Source organism: Eptatretus burgeri, chromosome 11 (assembly GCF_056783735.1).
Source record: "Eptatretus burgeri isolate ZD-2024b chromosome 11, Ebu_testis_v1, whole genome shotgun sequence".
NCBI lineage: Eukaryota > Metazoa > Chordata > Myxini > Myxiniformes > Myxinidae > Eptatretus > Eptatretus burgeri.
In genome coordinates this window covers 13855779-13875572 of record NC_140971.1, presented here as the reverse complement: position 1 = coordinate 13875572, position 19794 = coordinate 13855779, and the positions used below count along the sequence as shown (strand labels likewise).

At 42.1% G+C, this 19794-nt stretch overlaps 1 protein-coding gene across 2 annotated transcripts in view; it reads right to left on the bottom strand.

Annotated features, from left to right (window-relative positions):
* LOC147016539 (zinc finger homeobox protein 4-like) overlaps positions 1-19794 on the bottom strand; it is a 257312-nt gene that overhangs the window by 180547 nt on the left and 56971 nt on the right. For both annotated transcript variants that reach the window (XM_085845278.1, XM_085845277.1), the window contains one exon: positions 10-2719. In XM_085845278.1, the coding sequence (XP_085701404.1) occupies positions 10-2695 (2686 nt within the window). In that variant the 5' untranslated portion in view covers positions 2696-2719. The remainder of the gene's footprint in view (positions 1-9; positions 2720-19794) is intronic.

Here is a 19794-nt window from a genome sequence, read left to right as displayed (position 1 = left end):
GTTATTTACTAGTTGTTGATGACAGCAAGGGCAGCGTCAAGCTCGAGTCAACTTGAAAATCTCCCATTATCAAACTCTTCTCAGTTGACTTTTCATCAGGTTTATCGATATTGGGGTTCTCAAGATCTTGGGCCGCCGCATGCACATCTGTTTCGTAGTACTGTTGGTAGTCTGCCTCAGCTGGTGTCAGAACAGACAATCCATGTCGTCCATTGGCAAGGTCAAGGCTATGAGGATGTACGGAGAGCTGCTTCATGCTGTGTTGCATAAGTAAAACATTGTGCATATGCTTTTCACTAGTCATGTGGATCCGTAAGTTCCGTGCTACATTCGTCTCGTAGTCACACACTTCACAGCGCCAGATGGGCTTGGATTTTGATCGTGTGGGCGAAGGTAAAGCAGCAGACAGCGTTCCGGTTTGCGTGCTCTGCATACTTGAGACGGTCATCGTTGACCCCGAGCCAGATGCAATCACAGTGGGAGATCCATGCAGAAATGCCGGACTATTCCCCTGCTCAGATATCGGTCCCTCCCCATTTTGAAAGCTCTGCATGTTGTTGAGGTGTTTGTCAGATTGCATGTGAATGCTCAAGTTCCCCTTGGTTGTCGTCGAGTAGTTGCACACATCACAGCGGAACGGTTTGTAGCCGCACGTGTAGCTTTCGCCACGTGCCAATCGTGGATGGGGTTGCCCGGTATGACAGTATGCACACGAATTCCCAGGTTCTGGATGTTTCTCTTTCATGTGCACTTCCAGTGTCTGCTGGTATTTGTAATGCCAATTACATTTAGGACATTTCAATGTTTTGCAAGAGTTGCGCGAGTGCATCATCGTCATGTGACCACCCAAAGACCGCGACGAGCCGAGGACCATGTCGCACTTTGGACACTCCACGGAGCCACCGTTATGCTGACCCTGACACTCAGGAATCCTTCCTGACAAACTGACAGCTAGAAGGGTTGGTAAAGTGTGCAAGGTGACCACGTTTGGGACGACGGTAGTTGCATGGTTATTCGTCTCCATGTCTACCACTCTCTCGTAATCCTTGCCTACTTTTAGAGGCTTGTCACATTGTGACGCCAATGATGAACTTGCCTTGTTACAGCCACTATTGGCTGTCTTTTGGATGGCTAATGCATCACCAAATCCATTTTGGCTTGCAGCTCCAATACTGTTATCGATAGCTCTGAAGGTAGATGAGTTCACCTTTGGAATAGTGATAGTTGTGACTGTGGTTGCGTTATTTGTCACACTAGATGCCGGTAAAGAAGCATTAAAAACACTTTGGTTTGATAGAGTTAAAAGCTCACTGGTGCTAACATGAGGACTGCTGACGAGTAAGACTTGAGGTACTTCATCTGTGTCATTCATCCCATCATTATACATTTCCTTCTCATTCTCTTCTTCAGCACGATCTGCAGAGTCGTCATCTTCAGATTTTGCCCTATTGACAACCTCTAGATCTCCAAGAGCACTACAATCGACAGAGCCCATTTTTAAAGGTTGCTGCCTTACCAGCAAAATTGAGGTAATTGGGGATTTGGGTGTCTTGTCAGGTGCCAACACACCATCAAAATTTGGCTGTGCTTTACAACTAACACTGGCACTACCCACTTCTCCAACAGTCTCCCTGGTTGTAGTAGGACTGTGTGCCACAACATAGTCTCTTGATGGTACGTGAGGAAAATCGGTGGCCTTGGGCTCGAGAAAGCTCAACAGGGGATGCCAATCTGGCCCAACACCTTGCACAATAGCAGAGGCCCCAACTCTTTGGAGCAGCTGCCGCTCTTCCGGTACAAAGCGTAACCTGTGCTGCTCAATCGCATGCACAGCAAACGAATATACAAAGCCAAATGAAAGCTTGCAGAGGAAGCACATGAGAATGGGCTTGTGCTTCTCGTCCAAAGGCCGGGGAAGGCATTCAAATGCCTTGAGGTCTTCAGAGTCAACTGAGTCTTTGGCCATGTAAGAAGATTTAAAAGAACAAGAGGAAGAAAAAGAATCATTATCTGGAGTAGAAGAAGAGGGAGAAGGTACAGAAGTAGAAGCAGACGAGGAAGATTTGGCAAAAGCTTCTGCCTCCGGTGTGCCATTACGCACGTCATATACACGAAAGCTGTAGAGAACCGGGCTATGCACCCGGGTTGAGGTATTTGACACAGACCCAGCCACAATGCCTTCTTTTCGGCAATGCCAGCCCACAGATGCTGCAGAGATGTGGCAGGTTTTAATGATAGCAGGGCGGCCAAAGCCCAGGTTTGCCCCACTGTCCGAGGTAAGAGCGCTGCACAGCATACTATTTGCAGCAAGCAAGTCTCCACTACCACCACCTCCGTCTTCAAGTATCAATTTGCCTTTCCCACTTTCAAGCACAAATACAGAGCCATCTGCATGGTAAATAATCTCACTAGTGAGGCTCTCAACTTCATTCATTTCAACTTCTAATGGCCGGAGTTCTGGCTTGCATGGTGTCGTGCACTGACATTCAGTCACAGCATCGCAGCATGGATCGTTGAGGGGGAGTGGTGGCAGTGTTGGGTATCGCTGTGAAGGCGGGACGGGGGAAGGATTTTGCTGTAGTTCAGCTGACGATCCAGTTTTCGCTTCATGGCCAGCAGCGCTTTGGTGATGGACAGCAGGGCTGAGGACATCATGAAAATTAGAGGCATCCATGACCAGCCTTTCGATGTTCATTCATCACATCCCGTCTTGCCAAACCTACCAAACAAAGCACGATTAAGAAAAAAAAGTTATTCTCAATCCGAGTTTCTTTTCATATAGCACAATAAAGTAGTAATTTGATACCACGAGGTATCAAATATTGTTCATCGTTCACCACCTGCACCGACTGATTATGATAAACATAAAAGCACGTAATGTGGACGAATCGAAGTACACTGAAGATAGAATACGACAATGCCCACCCAACCTCTTTCTCCTCCATCTCTCCCATTCCTTCCCTTTTGACACCCACCTCCATTTTGTTTTCCTTTTCGAATGCACAATTCTTAAAGACCAAGTCAGGCAGATTATGTTAATGGAGTGACAGCAGAATGCAGAGGGGGGGGGGGTTGTCTTCCTCGCTGCAAGACAGGGTTGTTGGCTTTGCATTGAAAAATTTTTTTTATTTTATTTATTAATCAGCTCTATCCTCGTCTTGTCTTGTTCCTCTTGCACTCTCACTTATACCCAACCCTTTTCTCCAAGTAACAAGTTCTTTCCTCGAGACCCTCTCCACGGCCAAAGTGAACGCTCACCTCGGGAAATGTCATTGTTGCGAGTCCTTCCCCATCCCCACGTCAAGGCTGTCGCACATCGCTGCTTCAGGGTCTCGGTCTCGGTCTCGGTCTCGGTCTCTCTCTCATCATTATTATTATTATTATTACCGAGCTGTACAAAAGCAATCTTTCCACGAGAATTCCTCAACTTGCGCTACTGTTATTCCATTTGTCGTCATGCCACTGCGTACCCTTTGACCCAATCGCCTCCCGTTTTTTTTTTTGTTCTTCTACAAATCTCAACACCTGCATATAAAGATGTAACAATCCTGGTCATTGAATGCAAAGTGACAATTATATCAATTTATGAAAATGTTTAATTTATGTGAAGTTACTCTCTGTACATGCATGAAAATCATTTATTACCTCCACCACCGAACGTGGAGGAGGTTATGTTTTCACCTGTCTGTCTGTCTGTCTGTCTGTGTGTCTGTGTGCAGGATATATCAAAAAGTTGTGGACAGGTTTGGTGTGTGATAAGGAAGAACTGATTAGATTTTGGTGAAGATCTCGATCTGACTACTAGAATTATTTAAAGTGATTCTTCACCATTGAGAGATAGGGCTAAAAACGATATAGCACTGTATAGCATGATATTTCAATTGGACCCGATATGTTCTCGTGGATCAGGCATTACATGGCGGAGGTACGCGCTCCACCGAGTGGCCTTCTCGTTTCGTCCATAAAATCGAGCAAACATTGATGTTCCAAGGCTGGATACGTTTCACAACATCTGTATTAAACTTTGGGCTGCCATTACAAACAAGTTGTTGCATAGATTTGTGTATTTAGATAAAGTGATGAAAACTCACATTTGCCATTTCTTTTGCAGGAGAAGGAAATTGCTATTTCATTCCACAGAATTGTCATGCTCAGATTTTTTTTTTTTTTTGAAAATTCGGCTCCAAAAACAAGCTGTGAAAAGTTCTGTTACCATGAAGATTGTTCAAAAGTATATATGGACAAGAAGATACAAATCAAAATTTGAAATATAATGACCAATGGCACATCGTGGACTCCCGAGAGCTTTTTGCACGTCTCTAATCATTTGTGAAAGGTTTTGTCAGGTTCAGGTCAAAAAAATATAAAATGAAATAAAATAAATCAACATTTAAATATTGCCAGGCCACATCGAGTCATTATTTACTAGATCTGGATATTTGGCTGTGTTTGCCAGGACTGAATCGAAATGAAAGACAAATGTCGGGTCCAAGGAGGTCATATGACAAGACGACTGTTTCCGTGGACAAGTTCACAATTAAAAGCACAATTTTTTTTTGCAGCAAGTCAAAGGTTCCTGCTGTAGGCAATCTAAATGCTTAAGTTGTACCATGCCAAAAGCAGCCAAGCCAGTAATGGTCATGAAGAGGGAAGAAATTATGGTCTACGTATACAAAGGAAGGAATCCTTTGGCTTTTTGTTGCAATCGTCTCATGATATTAAACAAACATTTCAAGGACTGGTCACTATATCGACAATCCATTCTATCTGAAATCCTTTCCACCTATGCAGCGGCCCACAGGCACCCCTCCACCACCGAAGGGAGGGGGGCGGGAGCTTCCTCGTGTTCGGGGCGAGCTAGCATGGCATCACACAGCACTGCCAATGGCATCTCCTGTCATACAGTATCACCAATCAGTCCATTGCACAAGATAACCATACCACCTCTTTATAACAACATGACAAACAAAATCAAGAAGTCAGAGGACTTTATATTTAAGGATGACCTGGAAACTACATTGGCAAAATACAACCTAAATCTTCAAAAAAATCAAAAACAATCTACCAAAATATAACTTATAAACCTATACATTACCTACCAGTCCTCTGCAGAGAATTCTCCATCCAATAACACTCATTAAACCTTGGGACATCATCAGTGAACAAGAAAAATGACATCAAAAGGTGCCCGTTTGTCATTCTTATTCTTCTCTGACAGCCAAACACAAAACTGGTTTAAGCTGGGAAAAAAAAAAATGGTTCAAACACCAATCTACTGCATGTTGTAGTTTCAAGGAGCAAACGGATCGAAATTTTCACAGATATAAAGGATTCCGTGAAAAGTACACAAAACTGAATTCCTTCGTAAAGGAATAGGAAGGGATCAGAGGGGTGGGCAGCCTGATGACTGTCGATGTCAATCAGTCAATCAGCCTAATGCAGACGTCAATGTCTATGGGACCATGACTGTCAATCAGGCTGATGGGGGCGGAGCCGCTAGACATTTTCCCGAGGGCCAATCAGACCTACATGGTTGTGGTTAATGGTGGAATATCAGACCTGTTCGGGCAGGACAGTCACGGGGCCAATCAACAGCAACAACACACACATTTCTATAAAATATGTACTCTTTAGAATGTTAGATCGTCTATAAAGTTTGTAAATGAGTAATAGAATAATACATATATATATATATATATATATATATATATATATATATATATATATATATATATACATATATATACATATATACATATATACATATATACATATATACATATATATACATATATACATATATATATATACATACATATACATATATATATATATACATATATATAGCTACGGTTCTCAGAACCGTATGCATACAAACATGCAGTTGTCCCGAAGTTAGTTATGCCATTAGTATATGTGCAGATAGATCCCTTCCTTGTGTGTAGTGGGACGCAAAAGGGGTGCGTTGCGACGGTTTTCAGTTAGGTTAATAAATCTTTGTATTCCCTCCATTATGATCCATGGTACCATAGCGTTTGCAGCCTTCAGTTCGCTGGCAACAACGTACCACTGTCCACCTGAGTCTCCGGAGCCTCGTTTTTCCGAGGCAGAATCTTCACGTCTGCATTTCCTTTTCGGCTTCCCCAAACGTTCCAATTCAATCTTGTTTGTACCACCGACCACCTTCATCAAACACGCGTGGAGTGGGTGGGCTTGCCCGGCATAGCCGAAATCCCACCCAGAAAGGGTGGACTCAATGAAGGCCCTGTCCAATAAGGGCGGACGGTGAAGTCAGCTTCGCCAAGGCCCCTCCCCACCCAGGAGTGGATCTATAAATTACGACACCATCCTCAGGGTAGAGTGAGAGAGTCGGAGAGTTCGTTGGTTGGGAGTGAGAGAGTTTGGTGGGTTCTTTGGCTGGTTGCAAAGAAAGAAGGAAGGTCATTGGTTGAGTTGGTCCCTTGGTTGAAGGAAGGTCGTGATTACGGAGGGCCTGCCCATGTCTCGCCTCTGCGGCCCATCTGTTGTGCTGGTCCGAGTACACCCGACCTTGACCGGGTCTCTCGTTGGGTCCTGTTTGCTGCCCTGTTCTACCTTGGACTTCGCGCTCTCCACCCGGGCTCCTTCGCAGACACGGTCTCCACACATGCGGCTGTGGGCCGAACTGCACGACCTTTGTCGGGTGCCATACCACGGAGCATCCCTTCCCTCACAACAGTGAGGTTCCAAAAGAACTGCGACCTCAGCTCCCTCCCTCCATGGCCGCAAAAGTCCTTTGCCATTCAACTGGGGTTTATTTTGTCTGAGTGTGCGGCACCTGTCCTTGAAGTAGAATTGTATACGTTTTTGATCATTGTAATTCTTGCCTGTATTATTCTCACGACAAGTCTGTTCTGTGTCCTCTTGTGCAAGTTGCTGTAAAATTGTCACACTATATATATATATATATATATATATATATATATATATATATATATATATATATATATATATATATATATATATATATATATATATATATCTCTCTCTCTCTCTCTCTCTCTCTCTCTCTCTCTCTCTCTCTCTCTCTCTCTCTCTCTCTCTCTCTCTCTCTCTCTCTCTCTCTCTCTCTCTCTCTCTCTCTCTCTCTCTCTCTCTCTCTCTCTCTCTCTCTCTCTCTCTCTCTCTCTCTCTCTCTCTCTCTCTCTCTCTCTCTCTCTCTCTCTTCTGTCCCCTGCACAACACACCAATAAACCTGTTCCTGTACCACATGACTTTCCTCGCCTAGTGTATATAAATTGTTGTAGAAATGTTCCCAGTTCGTTTTTTGTCTTTTCCTTCATTGGTCCAGCATGGTTTGGATCTGAGTTTAGCCTGGTCTTTATCCCCGATAATCTGTTCATGCTCACCGGTATGTCCTTGGCAGTTCCGCTCGGCTGCATCCGATCCGGAATTGGTTCTCTACCATAGTTGGTAGAGTGATCCAGTTCGGGCAAGACGTACCGAGGGCACGATTCCCCGGTAGTCGAAACCGCGTGGTTAATTAGGTAAATTGATTCCTGACAAAAAAGACCCTACGCCACACGGTTGAGGTATTGGCGTCCACGGTCGGTCAGTTCAGCGACCCGCCGCGTGACGGAATTATCCGTGAGCGACGGCCTACAATTCCAGGAGTCTGGTGGGAGGCAACGTAACTTCCCCCACCTAGCGGTCATTCTCGCCACAATATATATATATATATATATATATATATATATATATATATATATATATATATATATATATATATATATATATATATATATATATATATATATATATATATAAATATTGTATCACTCAGTTTATGTCTGCATGTCACAAGATGTCTATTAATTACGTACTCTTTGAACGTCTTTAAATTATGGACTTGCACACCGACTACACATACATCTATTAACTACGTACCTTTAAAATGTACCTTTTCAACCTATCGATCCTTTAGACTGCTGAGATCCCCAAGACCTTTGAAAACCCTTTAAGATGCCCGAGACCCCGAAGGCCATTTCGACCTCGAAGACCCTTGACACCCCTCAGACCTCAAAAGTCCCTTAAGAACCTTCAGACACCTTTAGATCCCTTCATATTTTAGACAGCTTGGACCCTTGACCATTTCAAGGTTTAGACCACTTGACCTACTTTTTTGATCCTTTTTACCCTTTTACCATCTTGAACCTTAGAAGTGCACACCACACAAACATCTATAGTTTTCTTACAAAATGCAGACCATACTTCTTTTCAGCAAGTCCAGGTATTCCCCGCTTAACAAAGGGGTTTAAGTACCTTTTATAACCACTCGTTTTCCATTGTTTCCTATGGGAAAAATTACACTTTGGTTCCTAACTGTAATGTTTTGGTCCAAAAGCAAAGCCATATGCTTGGTAAACCAATGGTTTTAGTTGCAAGTGACATTCTAATATTATTAGCTCGCTTGTTCGAAGAACAGAGAGCTATAGCGATACTCCCGGCATGAAAATGTTAAAGTTTTTGGTGCAAGTTATTTCCTTTCTTATGTTTTTATCTACCACACTATTTTTTACCGATTACAATATACAAATACATATATTGCTTTAAAATTATTTGGATTGGACTTCACTGCAATGCTTTATAAAAAATATTATTTGACTTGTCTTTCAAAAACGATAAATGTATAAACAGGCGAGCATTGGGTGGCTTTGACACCAACTCTCTGGTTAGTTCCCTAATCATAGAGACAGTAACACATGTTAATTTAGTTGTAACACTTACCAAAACAACAATATTGAGTCCAAGTTTCCATACAGAAGACGGCGGTGGGAGAAGATTATTTCTAACCCTTTCATTCTGAAAAGTTAATCCTCCCGATTGAAAGTTAATCAGTGGAAAAACATGTGTGTTTATCATCGCCAGAGAAGTGACATTGCACAATCACCATGACGCTGCGACAGCTCCTGAGTTAAGCGAAGAATATATTCCTAAATTAAACCATTCATTGTAGCGCACCTTTGCTATGCAAACCTTTGTTAAGCGAGGGATACCTGGAATGTGCAACTGGGTACTCTGCTGGTAGTTGATAAAGGTGCTCTTGTCACATACTCTTGGCAAAACCCTTTAGAACCATAAATTACTTTCATCAATTTAGATTAGCTTCAGCAAAGATTGTACTTCATTTCAAATCCCCCTTCTGTACGTAATATAGAATTGCACCCAAAAATGGGGGGAGGGGGGGTATGGTCTGCAAGGGCAGGGGTACTGCTCATGTTTAATGCAACACAAATCCTGAGAATTTAAATTTTAAAAATTCCGTGGAACAACAACGAAATTGTCCAGCATGTCAACACATTCCGACAAAATAATAATAATAATAATAATAATAATTAAAAGGAATAAGCAACAAAAACATTTTAATTTAAAAAAAAAACTGAAAAAGGATGTTGGGATGTTCCTCCAAAAAGTTCATAAACAAGGTAGAGAAGGTCACGAGAAATGATCATGCGAAACCATCCCGACAGTACATCTTTCTTTGAATAATGGTTGTCCCTACACAAGACACTAACTGTGTTATAAACGTGCGATATAAACACACACATACACACAAACAGTTAGTGTCTTGTGCAGGGACAACCATTATTCAAAGAAAGATGTAGGGATGGTTTCACATGACCATATCATGTGACCATCCCTACATTGTTAACATACTTTTTGGAGGAACATCCCGACATCCTTTTTAAATGGTTTTATTACTTGTATATGATACACGTCACTGAACTCTACCGAATAACGTCATGAATACAGCTGCTGCATCCTCTGATAAACACCGAACTTGTTGGGAACTTGAAAAGATCGTGCACACAAGTACGAGTACAGTATATGCATGCATGCTATCTGATCTATAAAAGTTACTGGAAGAGATTTTTCTTTTTTAATATCCATAAAAATAAAAAATAAATATGAAAAAAAATAATCACTTAGAGTTACAACTTGGCAAAACAGCACAAAGTAGAAAGGTAATCTGTAGAGCGCATACCTCTGCCAGGTGGAACAGTTCACGTTTTGTATCCCACTGATGGGCCGGATCCGAACCAAAATCCAATCCGCTTGTTCTCATCACCTATCCAACTCATCCACCTCGTTTTGTCATTACTCGTCCACAACTTTTTGAGAGAAAGTGATATAATTAGTTTGTGACCCCATCCATCCATCCATTGGGACCATACTCTTGACAGAGCGTTGGGGCTGCCTAAGCCGTCTCCTTGGCCATTGGGCACAATCCTGGACAGGTCGCCACTCCGACACAGGATACCAGCAAGCTTGCACTCATTTTGCTGACCTCGGAAGGATGACAGGCAGAGTCAACCCCAACTGGTATTAATTCAACAGAATTTTAACTCAGGATCCTCGGATCTCAAGCCCACCACCCAAACCATGAAGTCAACACCAGGCATTTTGGTCCTATCAATTTTAGAAATGAGGCCTATGTCGACCTTTTGACCTTAAAATTAATTGGTAGTTGAATTCAGTGACCTGCCATGAAAATGGTCTTCAAATTTTAAGTCAATCGGATGAAAATTGAGGATTTTATAAAATGACCCAAATTGGTCCATCTTGACATTTTGGCCTTCGTTTTCCTCAAAATTAATAGGTGGTTGAATTCAGTGAGCTGATACGGAACTCCTTTTCAAATTTCAACTCAATTAGATGAAAGTTGAGGATTTTAGAAATTTGACCTATGTTGACCTTTTGGTCAGTGTGTACCTTAAAATTAATAGGTGGTTACTGAAAATTAATAGGTGATTACATCGGTCAAATTGACCTGATATGCAAATCCTGTTCAAATTTCAAGTCAATTAGATAAAAATTGAGGATTTTAGAAATTTGACCTATGTTGACCTTTTGGTCTACGTTTACCTGAAAATTAATAGGTGGTTGAATTAATTGACCCAATATGCAAATGCTCCAATTTCAAGTCAATCGGATGAAAATTCACAATTTTAGAAACAATGTAAAAATATTTGGCTATTTTGGGTTGACCTTTTGACCCAAGATAGCCTCAAAAGTAATAGGTGGTTGAATTCAATGACCTGAAATGCAAATACTTTGCAAATTTCAAGTCAATCGGATGAAATTTGAGGATTCTAGAAAACTTGGCTCAAATTGGCCGATGGAGACCTTTTTGATCGACCAAATTTTACGAAACTTCAATGCGGTACCGTCGCAGGGTCGGTGACATTAATCTCTGAAAATTTCAGAACGATCGGTTGAGCGGTTTGGCCTGAAGGCGAGAGAGCGCGCGCGCACACGCACGCACGCACGCACCAAGTAGCAATAGAAAAATGTTCCGAAGAACTTGTATATACACTCCATGAAGTTACAAGTCTGATGGACCCTATGCTTTCGAGACCATTGCTGCTGCCAAAGCCATTTCTTGGGATGTTATATACTGTGTGGTTGTTCAGTGCCTTCGTAACAATCAATCAGGGAAGGAAATTGGAATTTGGTCAGGGTACAGGCAATAGCTCACCTACTTTTCACAAAGGACTGTGGGATCTTCAACGTCCACCAACTAATGCTGGCAGATGGGATGCCCGGCGCACACTGATGCGATCGCCCAACCTGGGAGGCACCAGGATGATGGTTTGTAGCAGCTGGGCCAAGATTCTAACTGAGGCGACACAGCATACCTCTGCATTACGCTGCCAAAGTTACAGAAGCGGATGAAACTATTGCACTTATAAGGCTTTTAACACTCATGTAAGAGACGAGCCAATTCACAAATCGAGTCTATAATACTCAGGCGGCTGAACAGCCAATAAATCAGGACTCAAACCTTTCAAATCAAGTCATTGAACGTGTGACTCGATTTCGTCATGCAAGTTATTGGGAATTTAATTGTACCCATTAAACATCTCCTCGGAATGGGGGAATAAAAGTAAATCATAGAACATAAAAATGATTTACATTATGATAATATCACAAGACTTGTAATAACAACACTTGTGATGCTCCTCGAGATTCGGCCCTAGAGATTGTGAACTCAACTGAAAATCTAGAACTTATGAAAACACTGACAAACAACAAAGCAGAAGGCAGATGCCGCACGAAAGGAAATCCATCAATTTCCTTCTTGGACAGTAAAATGCGAGCAAAAGCGAAACGACGCATCTTTTCTGGTCCTTGGTTCTCCGAAATTTTGAAGCACCGTAAAGTTTAATGCAAAATAGGAGTAGACCATCCCACTTGTCATCTCTGGAACTACACTTAAGATTTTGAGATGTGGTTCAGTGCAAGGATCTGTATGCTTGTGCAGAATGATATTTGGGATGGGGGGGGGCATAGGCAGTGCTGTCTCACGTGACGTCACAATGTCATGTGCTTTTGTTTAGCCGCCATTTTGTAGTTTGCCAGGCACAGAATGTTTTCATTAGTGTTCAAATCACTGCTGCTGTTTACAATAGCTCACACTTCCATAAAATAAAATAAAATACATCAGGACCACACTCAGTACAGTGTCGGTGCTGCCGAAGCAGTCTCCTGGGCTATTGGGAACAATCCTGGACGGGTCACCACTCCAACACAGGACGCTCGAATGGCTCAATCGTCCCAGCAAGCTGGTACCCACTTTGCAGACCTCAGGACGACAAGATGAGTCAACCCCACCTGGTATTAATTCAACAACTTAGCAGGATTTTAACTGAGGACCATAGGATCCCAAGCTCACCACCCTAACCATCAAGCTGACACCAGGCATAATACCTGACACTTGTGCCCATCATTTCATGAATCAGAGGGGAGATAACCCAAGGCCCAGGTTACACCGATTCCTCGTGGACGCCAGGGAAGATGGGTAGCTGCTAAAGTGTGAAAACTGGCAGTCGACCGAATATTCGCTCGTCCGTGGAGAGCACTTTAGTAATGTAGTACACGGCATGTTATTGACATACTGACAAGTAATAGTGTGTGTACTTGTATAAAATCAACTCTGCCAGCATTCTTGCTTGCACGTTTAGCCTCGGTAACGTAATGGTTACAACGTTTGAGTCTGGGAGGTCGGCGGTTCGAACTGTAACCGAGTCATACCAAAGACTCGAAAAATGGTACATACAGCGTTCTTGCTTGGCTCGGCATTTGAAAAGAATCGAGCATGGACGGACAAGTAATCATAGGTTGGTAGTCATAGTGCAGGCTATTATGGGCCCAATGGCTTCCTCCTGCAGACAATTTTCATGGAAGGGTACTCGTCACGTTTAACTAGGAAAGACCACCGGTAGCTTTGTTAACGGGAATACGAAGAGGGGCTGGGAGGGAAAGCAGCGTGATGGGGAGGTATGTACACACACACACACACACACACACACACACACACACACACACACACACACACACACACACACACACACACACACACACACACACACACACACACACACACACACACACACACACACACACATTGTGTCGAACATTCTCCCCTTGGAAGTATAAATTAAATGTCAATTCAGGTGTTTTGAAAAAGCTGTAACTTTTTTTTTTTTCTCCAAGCCTTGTATTTATATTAACAGTTAAGATTTTTGTGCACCGCTTGAACGAGCATTTAATTACCACGTTAATTACACGTTGCCCGTCCGTGGGGTTGACACAATCCGGCCCACTACACCAATGACTTACCCACGTTTCATCAAGTTAATCCATCAGTTTACTTCCCAAACTTGTACCAATATTAGTACTTGCACCGCCAAAAACACCTTCACGTTTCCCTACAAAATAAATTTACAAAACGCGTCGAGGGCAAGACAATCGGAGTCCTACCGAAGCCTTATCGGATCGTATGCACCCGTCTAGCAACAAATTCCTTACTTCCCTCCGAAAGCCCAATTATCCTGCTCACCTCCCCTCCTTTATAATCTCTTCGCCATGCTTGTGGATAACATTCCTGAGTCTGTCCTTTCTGTCATCCCCGTATAAATCGCTCAAGACAGCAGAAGCCCATCAGCTCATTCGGTTCCCAACGACGTCCCCCTGATCTTGACAATACTGTCCCCTTTATCAACCGACAGCTCATTTACTGTCTTTGTTGTGTTCATGTCCATGTCTGTCCCTTGTCTGCCCGTTTCCTTCATTTGCTCCATCGCTTCAACATTGTTGCATCCGTCCTGTCAATCACCTCTTCCATGATACTGGTTTTATAAAATAAAAGGCTTGTATAATCATGGATTATAAATTTCGAAGCTAAACGGAAAACTCATGACCATCGTAACGAAGCAATGTTTAACACTGCAGATATCTTTCTTGCTGTTAAATTATGAAAAACTGACAATATGAGCAACAATCTACCCCTCGTAGATGCTGCTGGCGGTTGGTCCGATCGAACAACCGAGAAAAATTACGCAAACATTCATCTTTTTCCAAAAAGACAAATCTTCCAAATTTGCACGAGATCAGTTCAAACGGCACGGGTATACAAATGAGCCTGCACTGAGAAGTCAAGCTTTACTGCAGTAGAGGTGATCACTTCACAACTGATTTGCTTTGGGGGAAAAAGGAAATATCGATAAGAACCACCGACAAGACTTTCACCAAGACAAGAAAATTGCTTTCAATTGTTTGATAAATCATTGCAAGGAAAACAGGTACAATACACGATCTGTGGCGGTACGTGAGTTAGGTTTGAGGTTCATGTCGATGCTCACGCAGGATCTGGAACACAGAATGGACCAGGACTAACAAAATGAAAAGAACAGCAGAAAGAAGGGTTGGGGTGGGGGTGGGGGGGCACCTACAGCAAGATTAAGGGGCAAACTATGGGGAAACTTAGAGGGATAAAGGACATCGGGAAGAATGAGAGCAAGGGGAGGACACGGAGGATGAACAGGATGGATACAGCCACAAATTCAATCACAAGTGGGAGGAAAAACTCGAACCCCCAAAAGGTGGGCTTGGGGAGGGTTAATGGGGGTCATAAAATGATCATGGATGTGGATGGGGGATGACCTGAGATTGCGTTGAACAGTTATCTTGAAGCCTTGGAGGGAAAAATGAGATTGCAGAAGTTGGTTCCATGGGCAAGGGGGGGAGGGGAAGAAGAAAAACAGCAACAAATGGATGGAGGTGAGCAGCAGTGAGTCTGGATTTTGGAGTTTTCACCAGAAGATGATTACTGGTTAGTGGCATACACCCTCCAGAAACCTGGGTGGGGGATAGGGTACGAAAGAGGCAGAGGATGCAAGAAACGAGGTGGTACCAGACAAACCACTGTCCTGTCTGCATTGTGTAAGTGATTATCTCAGATAATCAGCTTGTTTTGGAAGATACCAATTACGATTTTGATGGCCTTCCTTCTCACAGCATCAAGCTGAGAAAAGTGTGAGGCAGGTGTGCCATGGAAAGACATTGTGCACAATGGAAGGTGTCCAGTCATGTAGAAATATTATATATATATATATCATATAGCCTGTATATATATATATAGCATATTTTTATGAGTATTGCAAAACATTTAACAAAAATTCTTCATTTCAAACATGAAGCACTTTTAGATACCGGGGAGCTCATTTTTGGCGATATATCCTTATAAAGAAACCCCAAGACAAGACTTTTAGAAATACGCACGCCTGCCACAACTTAGCGCTGGGGCAGAATCAAATACAGACAAAATAAATAAAACTAACAGACAAAAGCAGGATTTGTTTATTTGGCATATACTTTGAAAGAACATGCCTGTGGGTGCTAATCAGCCCAAATAGGCAAATGTACTCAATTACCACAGGGTAACATGCATGACTTCACTAAACCAACCACCGGAAACAGAACATAATCACCTTGGAGAAAAAAAAACTATTACAAAAAAACCCCTCAATTTTCTTCAGTTGGAATTGATTGGAACAGACTTCAATTCCAAGTTGCCAGGAGATATGCCAACTCGTCTGAGCCGTCCATCCTTGGTTCGAATCTCAGTCAAGTTATAAACTGCTACCATCGTGTTTCACAAACAGGGCGATATAAATGTTTGTGCCATCTTTTGGTTGACCGTTGAACTGCACGTCTTGTCTGCTAACAGGTTGTGGCTGTTAAAGATTCCACGGTGTCTTTCTCAGAGAGTAGGTGAGACATCACCGACACCCTTGCCAAATTCCAACTTCCCGCCTCGACTGCGCGTCAGTCTGCTGGTCTTCGTGTAGGCTCCTCAATACAAGGTTACACGACGGTTGCTGACTGGGCAACTTCCGCACTATAAAATTAACCAGGTCGTTTGCACATTTCATGTGAACAGCCCTCTTCAGATAAGAACAAAAATAACATAAAAAAGTAAATTAAATAAAAATACATCAACAAATAAATAAAATAACATCCACCACCAGCAATGCTGGGACCTACTCAGAAATGTTCTCATGGCCACAGATCACTTGGTTTGGCTTTTACAGCATTCATCGAGCTGCATTGGAATATACAAACCCACTGATTATGCAATGCTGCACTCCATGCATACCCATGCAAGGAGACTGCTTGATCTGCCGAGTAACTACAACTCCTGACAACAAAGGATTTAACCTTTTCATGGAAGTCAAAAAATAAAATAAATCACATTCAGCATCCTGCGCCAGGTTCTATCTTATTGTGCTTATGGCATCACGTCCCTCCGTCAAGAACTTCAAGTGCTGAAGTGCCTGGCTCTTCAACAGAGCAGACACTGCTCTGATATCCCACAGGCAGTGCGACGTGCTCATCATCGAATCCACTCCTTGTTCATCAACCAAAATAAAAGTGAAAGCCAACCTCCAATGAGCTGTCATATATTGTCCTTAATCTTTTCTACAATCTGAAAACAAACACAAACAAGCAAAAAGAAACAAAAAGAAACCACATTCCAGCTCCTGCCCAGTCCTGCTTCTTCCTTCAAGCATTTAACATGGAAGCTCAATGCAATTTCTTGTGCCTTATGTCAGTCCATCTTTGCTGTTCTTTTTTCAGGCGTCGATATGCATTCCACCCCAACCCTCCATCAATGCATGCCCCTTCAAATAAATAAATAAACAAACAAACAAACAAACAAACAAACCATCTCTCATGGAAATTGCTTCAGGACATCGTAACAACAATCATGAGAAAACTAATAATAATATTTCTAATTTGCACATTTGCATTCCCACATAAATGAGCGACCATTAAGTGAACTACACACAAAATGGTGTCAACAGCCCTTTAAATGTAGACATTAAAGTCACGGTATCCTGACTGTAAACAGCCTTCCTTGACCAATGCTGTGAAAATTAGATTTAATAGTTGCTTTACAAAGCAGAGAAAGACCATGGGATTCATTTTCACTGCAAAATAATTTCGCATTCGTTTCCAAACAGCTTAATACGGTTGCTTGGTGTGAAAACCAACGGCATAATGTCACAGTAATTGTGGTTGGCCATCCTAATTTGGCTGTTTAATCCCACCCAAATATTCATGACATACTAAATGCAGTCGGTTGATAAATTGCGTGAGACGTTTAATATAAAAGGACACAGATTGACATTTTTTTTAATTTTTTTTTTTTGGCCAATGTCAAAATCGGTCAACTGTACATTTGAATAATCGTATCACATCCAAAAAACAAACAAACAAACAACAACACGATGACAATTGAAAAATGTAGGACGATACGTACTTCGAATTTCAGATGCAAACAACTTAACATTGGAATTAATGTTCACCAATAAATAAATAAATTAATAAATAAAGATCCAAGCAAGCAATGGGGATCGGGCGTCCATCAGCTAAAGTGTGATTGATGGTCCAACACTGCAGGATGCTAATGAGATTTTAACAATTATACGATATAGGTCAGGTATCATGTGATTACATCTGGATAAGTTAACAACAGAGTCCTATGATCAATGAGATGTTCATCTATCGGGCTCTTGCTGTCAAGGATTTTCAGGTCAGTAAAATAATTAATTCCCCATTGCTGCGATAACATCCAAGTAGAAAAAAAAATTTTTTTAAGAGTATAGCATAAAAGAGAGCAGAAGGTCCAATTTTGAGAAGCGTTGAAAACGTGGACACGTCTAACAGTGAGCAGATGTCCATTTCAAACAGACAGCCGAGTAACCCCCAAAACCAGCATGGCGCCTGCCTCCTGCCCCTGTGACCTTTGTGTGGCCTTACCTATGGATGGAGTTCTCATCAGACAAGGCCAAAGCCCCAGGCTGCAGGGCTCTTCTGAGCTGCCTAATTACTGGTGTCTGAAACCGTGGCAACTGTCCAGAGTTAATTACATGCAGAAGTGAAAGAACAAGATGAGAACAAAAGATGGCTTTTTCTTGCAAACCTTTGTTCTTTGCCACAACCCCATCAACATCACCTTTAAGATTTTAACAGAGTACCGTTTGCACATAAAACGCAAACAGAGCATCACGACATGGAACATCAACTGTATCAGAGAATTAGAAGCAAGACATGCTGGTACAGTGCAGCCGCAATTTTCACTGAATGCCGGCAGTCAATACCCCCAGCACAGATCGACAGTTTACAGTAAGAGTCAAATAAAGTCTGCAACGTGGTGATATTGTGCTGAGCAAAATTGTACAACTCAAAAAGTTGTGCAATCGCTAAGGCCAAGGATTCTCTGAAGAGGCGAAATGAGTACCAGTGTAGCAGCCAGAAAGGCTACGCATGAACGGATGGGGCATCAACGGATTGATTAAATCTGGTATTGGTGTGGCACAGGCATGATGGGCCGAATGGCCTCCTCATGTACCTCAATTCCTTGTAAAATCCTTGAAAGAAAAAAGAAAAAAAACTGCAAGCAAATGCTCAAGCTAACTGCTGTAAACAAAAATAAATAAATAAATGTAAGGGAAACCACCCATCCACCCCAGTGAACATTAAAAAAAAATAAAAATGACCAGCACCCAGAAAAATATATATCTCTATCTCTATCTCTATCTCTATCTCTCTCTCTCTCATCCACCATATGCAAAATGGCAACTACAGAAAAAAAAAAGTTAGATTAAAAGATGGTAATGGAAAGGATGAAGAATATATGTGGGAGACCACTGAGGACACCACATTGAAAGACTTGTAGAATTGCTTTCCTGAAGCTGTCCAAAAAAAAATAAAAAGACTGGAAAAATGGAGAGAATGAAGATGGGCAGTGAGAACACAGTACATTTGGGAAGGGTAACAAGGTCTGCAGGTTAGAATAAGCAAATGCAACCTGGAGTCATCATTAGGTGTTTTGTGTAAGAACAAGTTCATGGTCGGTGTTTCTCCGTCTCGGTCTCTGTTGCAAAGACCATCACGTTTTCTGATCTTCTCAACTCATCCACCACATCCTTATCGAAATCCACATCTCAAATGCTTCCAACTGCTTCACATCAACAATATTTTTCAAAGATGTAAATCAAACCGATGTGCCAGAATCATCTTGTCCTAATTGAATGGAACTTTTCCTCCAATTTGAACTATCTCCTCCCTTGGAAACGACAGATTTTTGATGCACGAGGAATCAAACAATCTATGATGATCGACACGGTGTCGCCTTCCCTTTTCTTTTTTTTGCTCTCCAATGGGATAATCATGGTTTTTCTTGGTCAACCGGCCATTTTCTTTAGTTGTACATCAATTTTTACAGCTCCAACTTCGTTGAATGCTTATTCACCAAGGTTCTTGCAATCTTTATTGGGATCCCATCAACACCCACTGACTTTTTAATAACTCCGCTGACAGTTACCAATGGCATTAAGTTTTCGGGTTGTCCACCCGGTTGTCCGTTACAACTTAAGAATGGCTAATCATATCCAAGTCAAACTT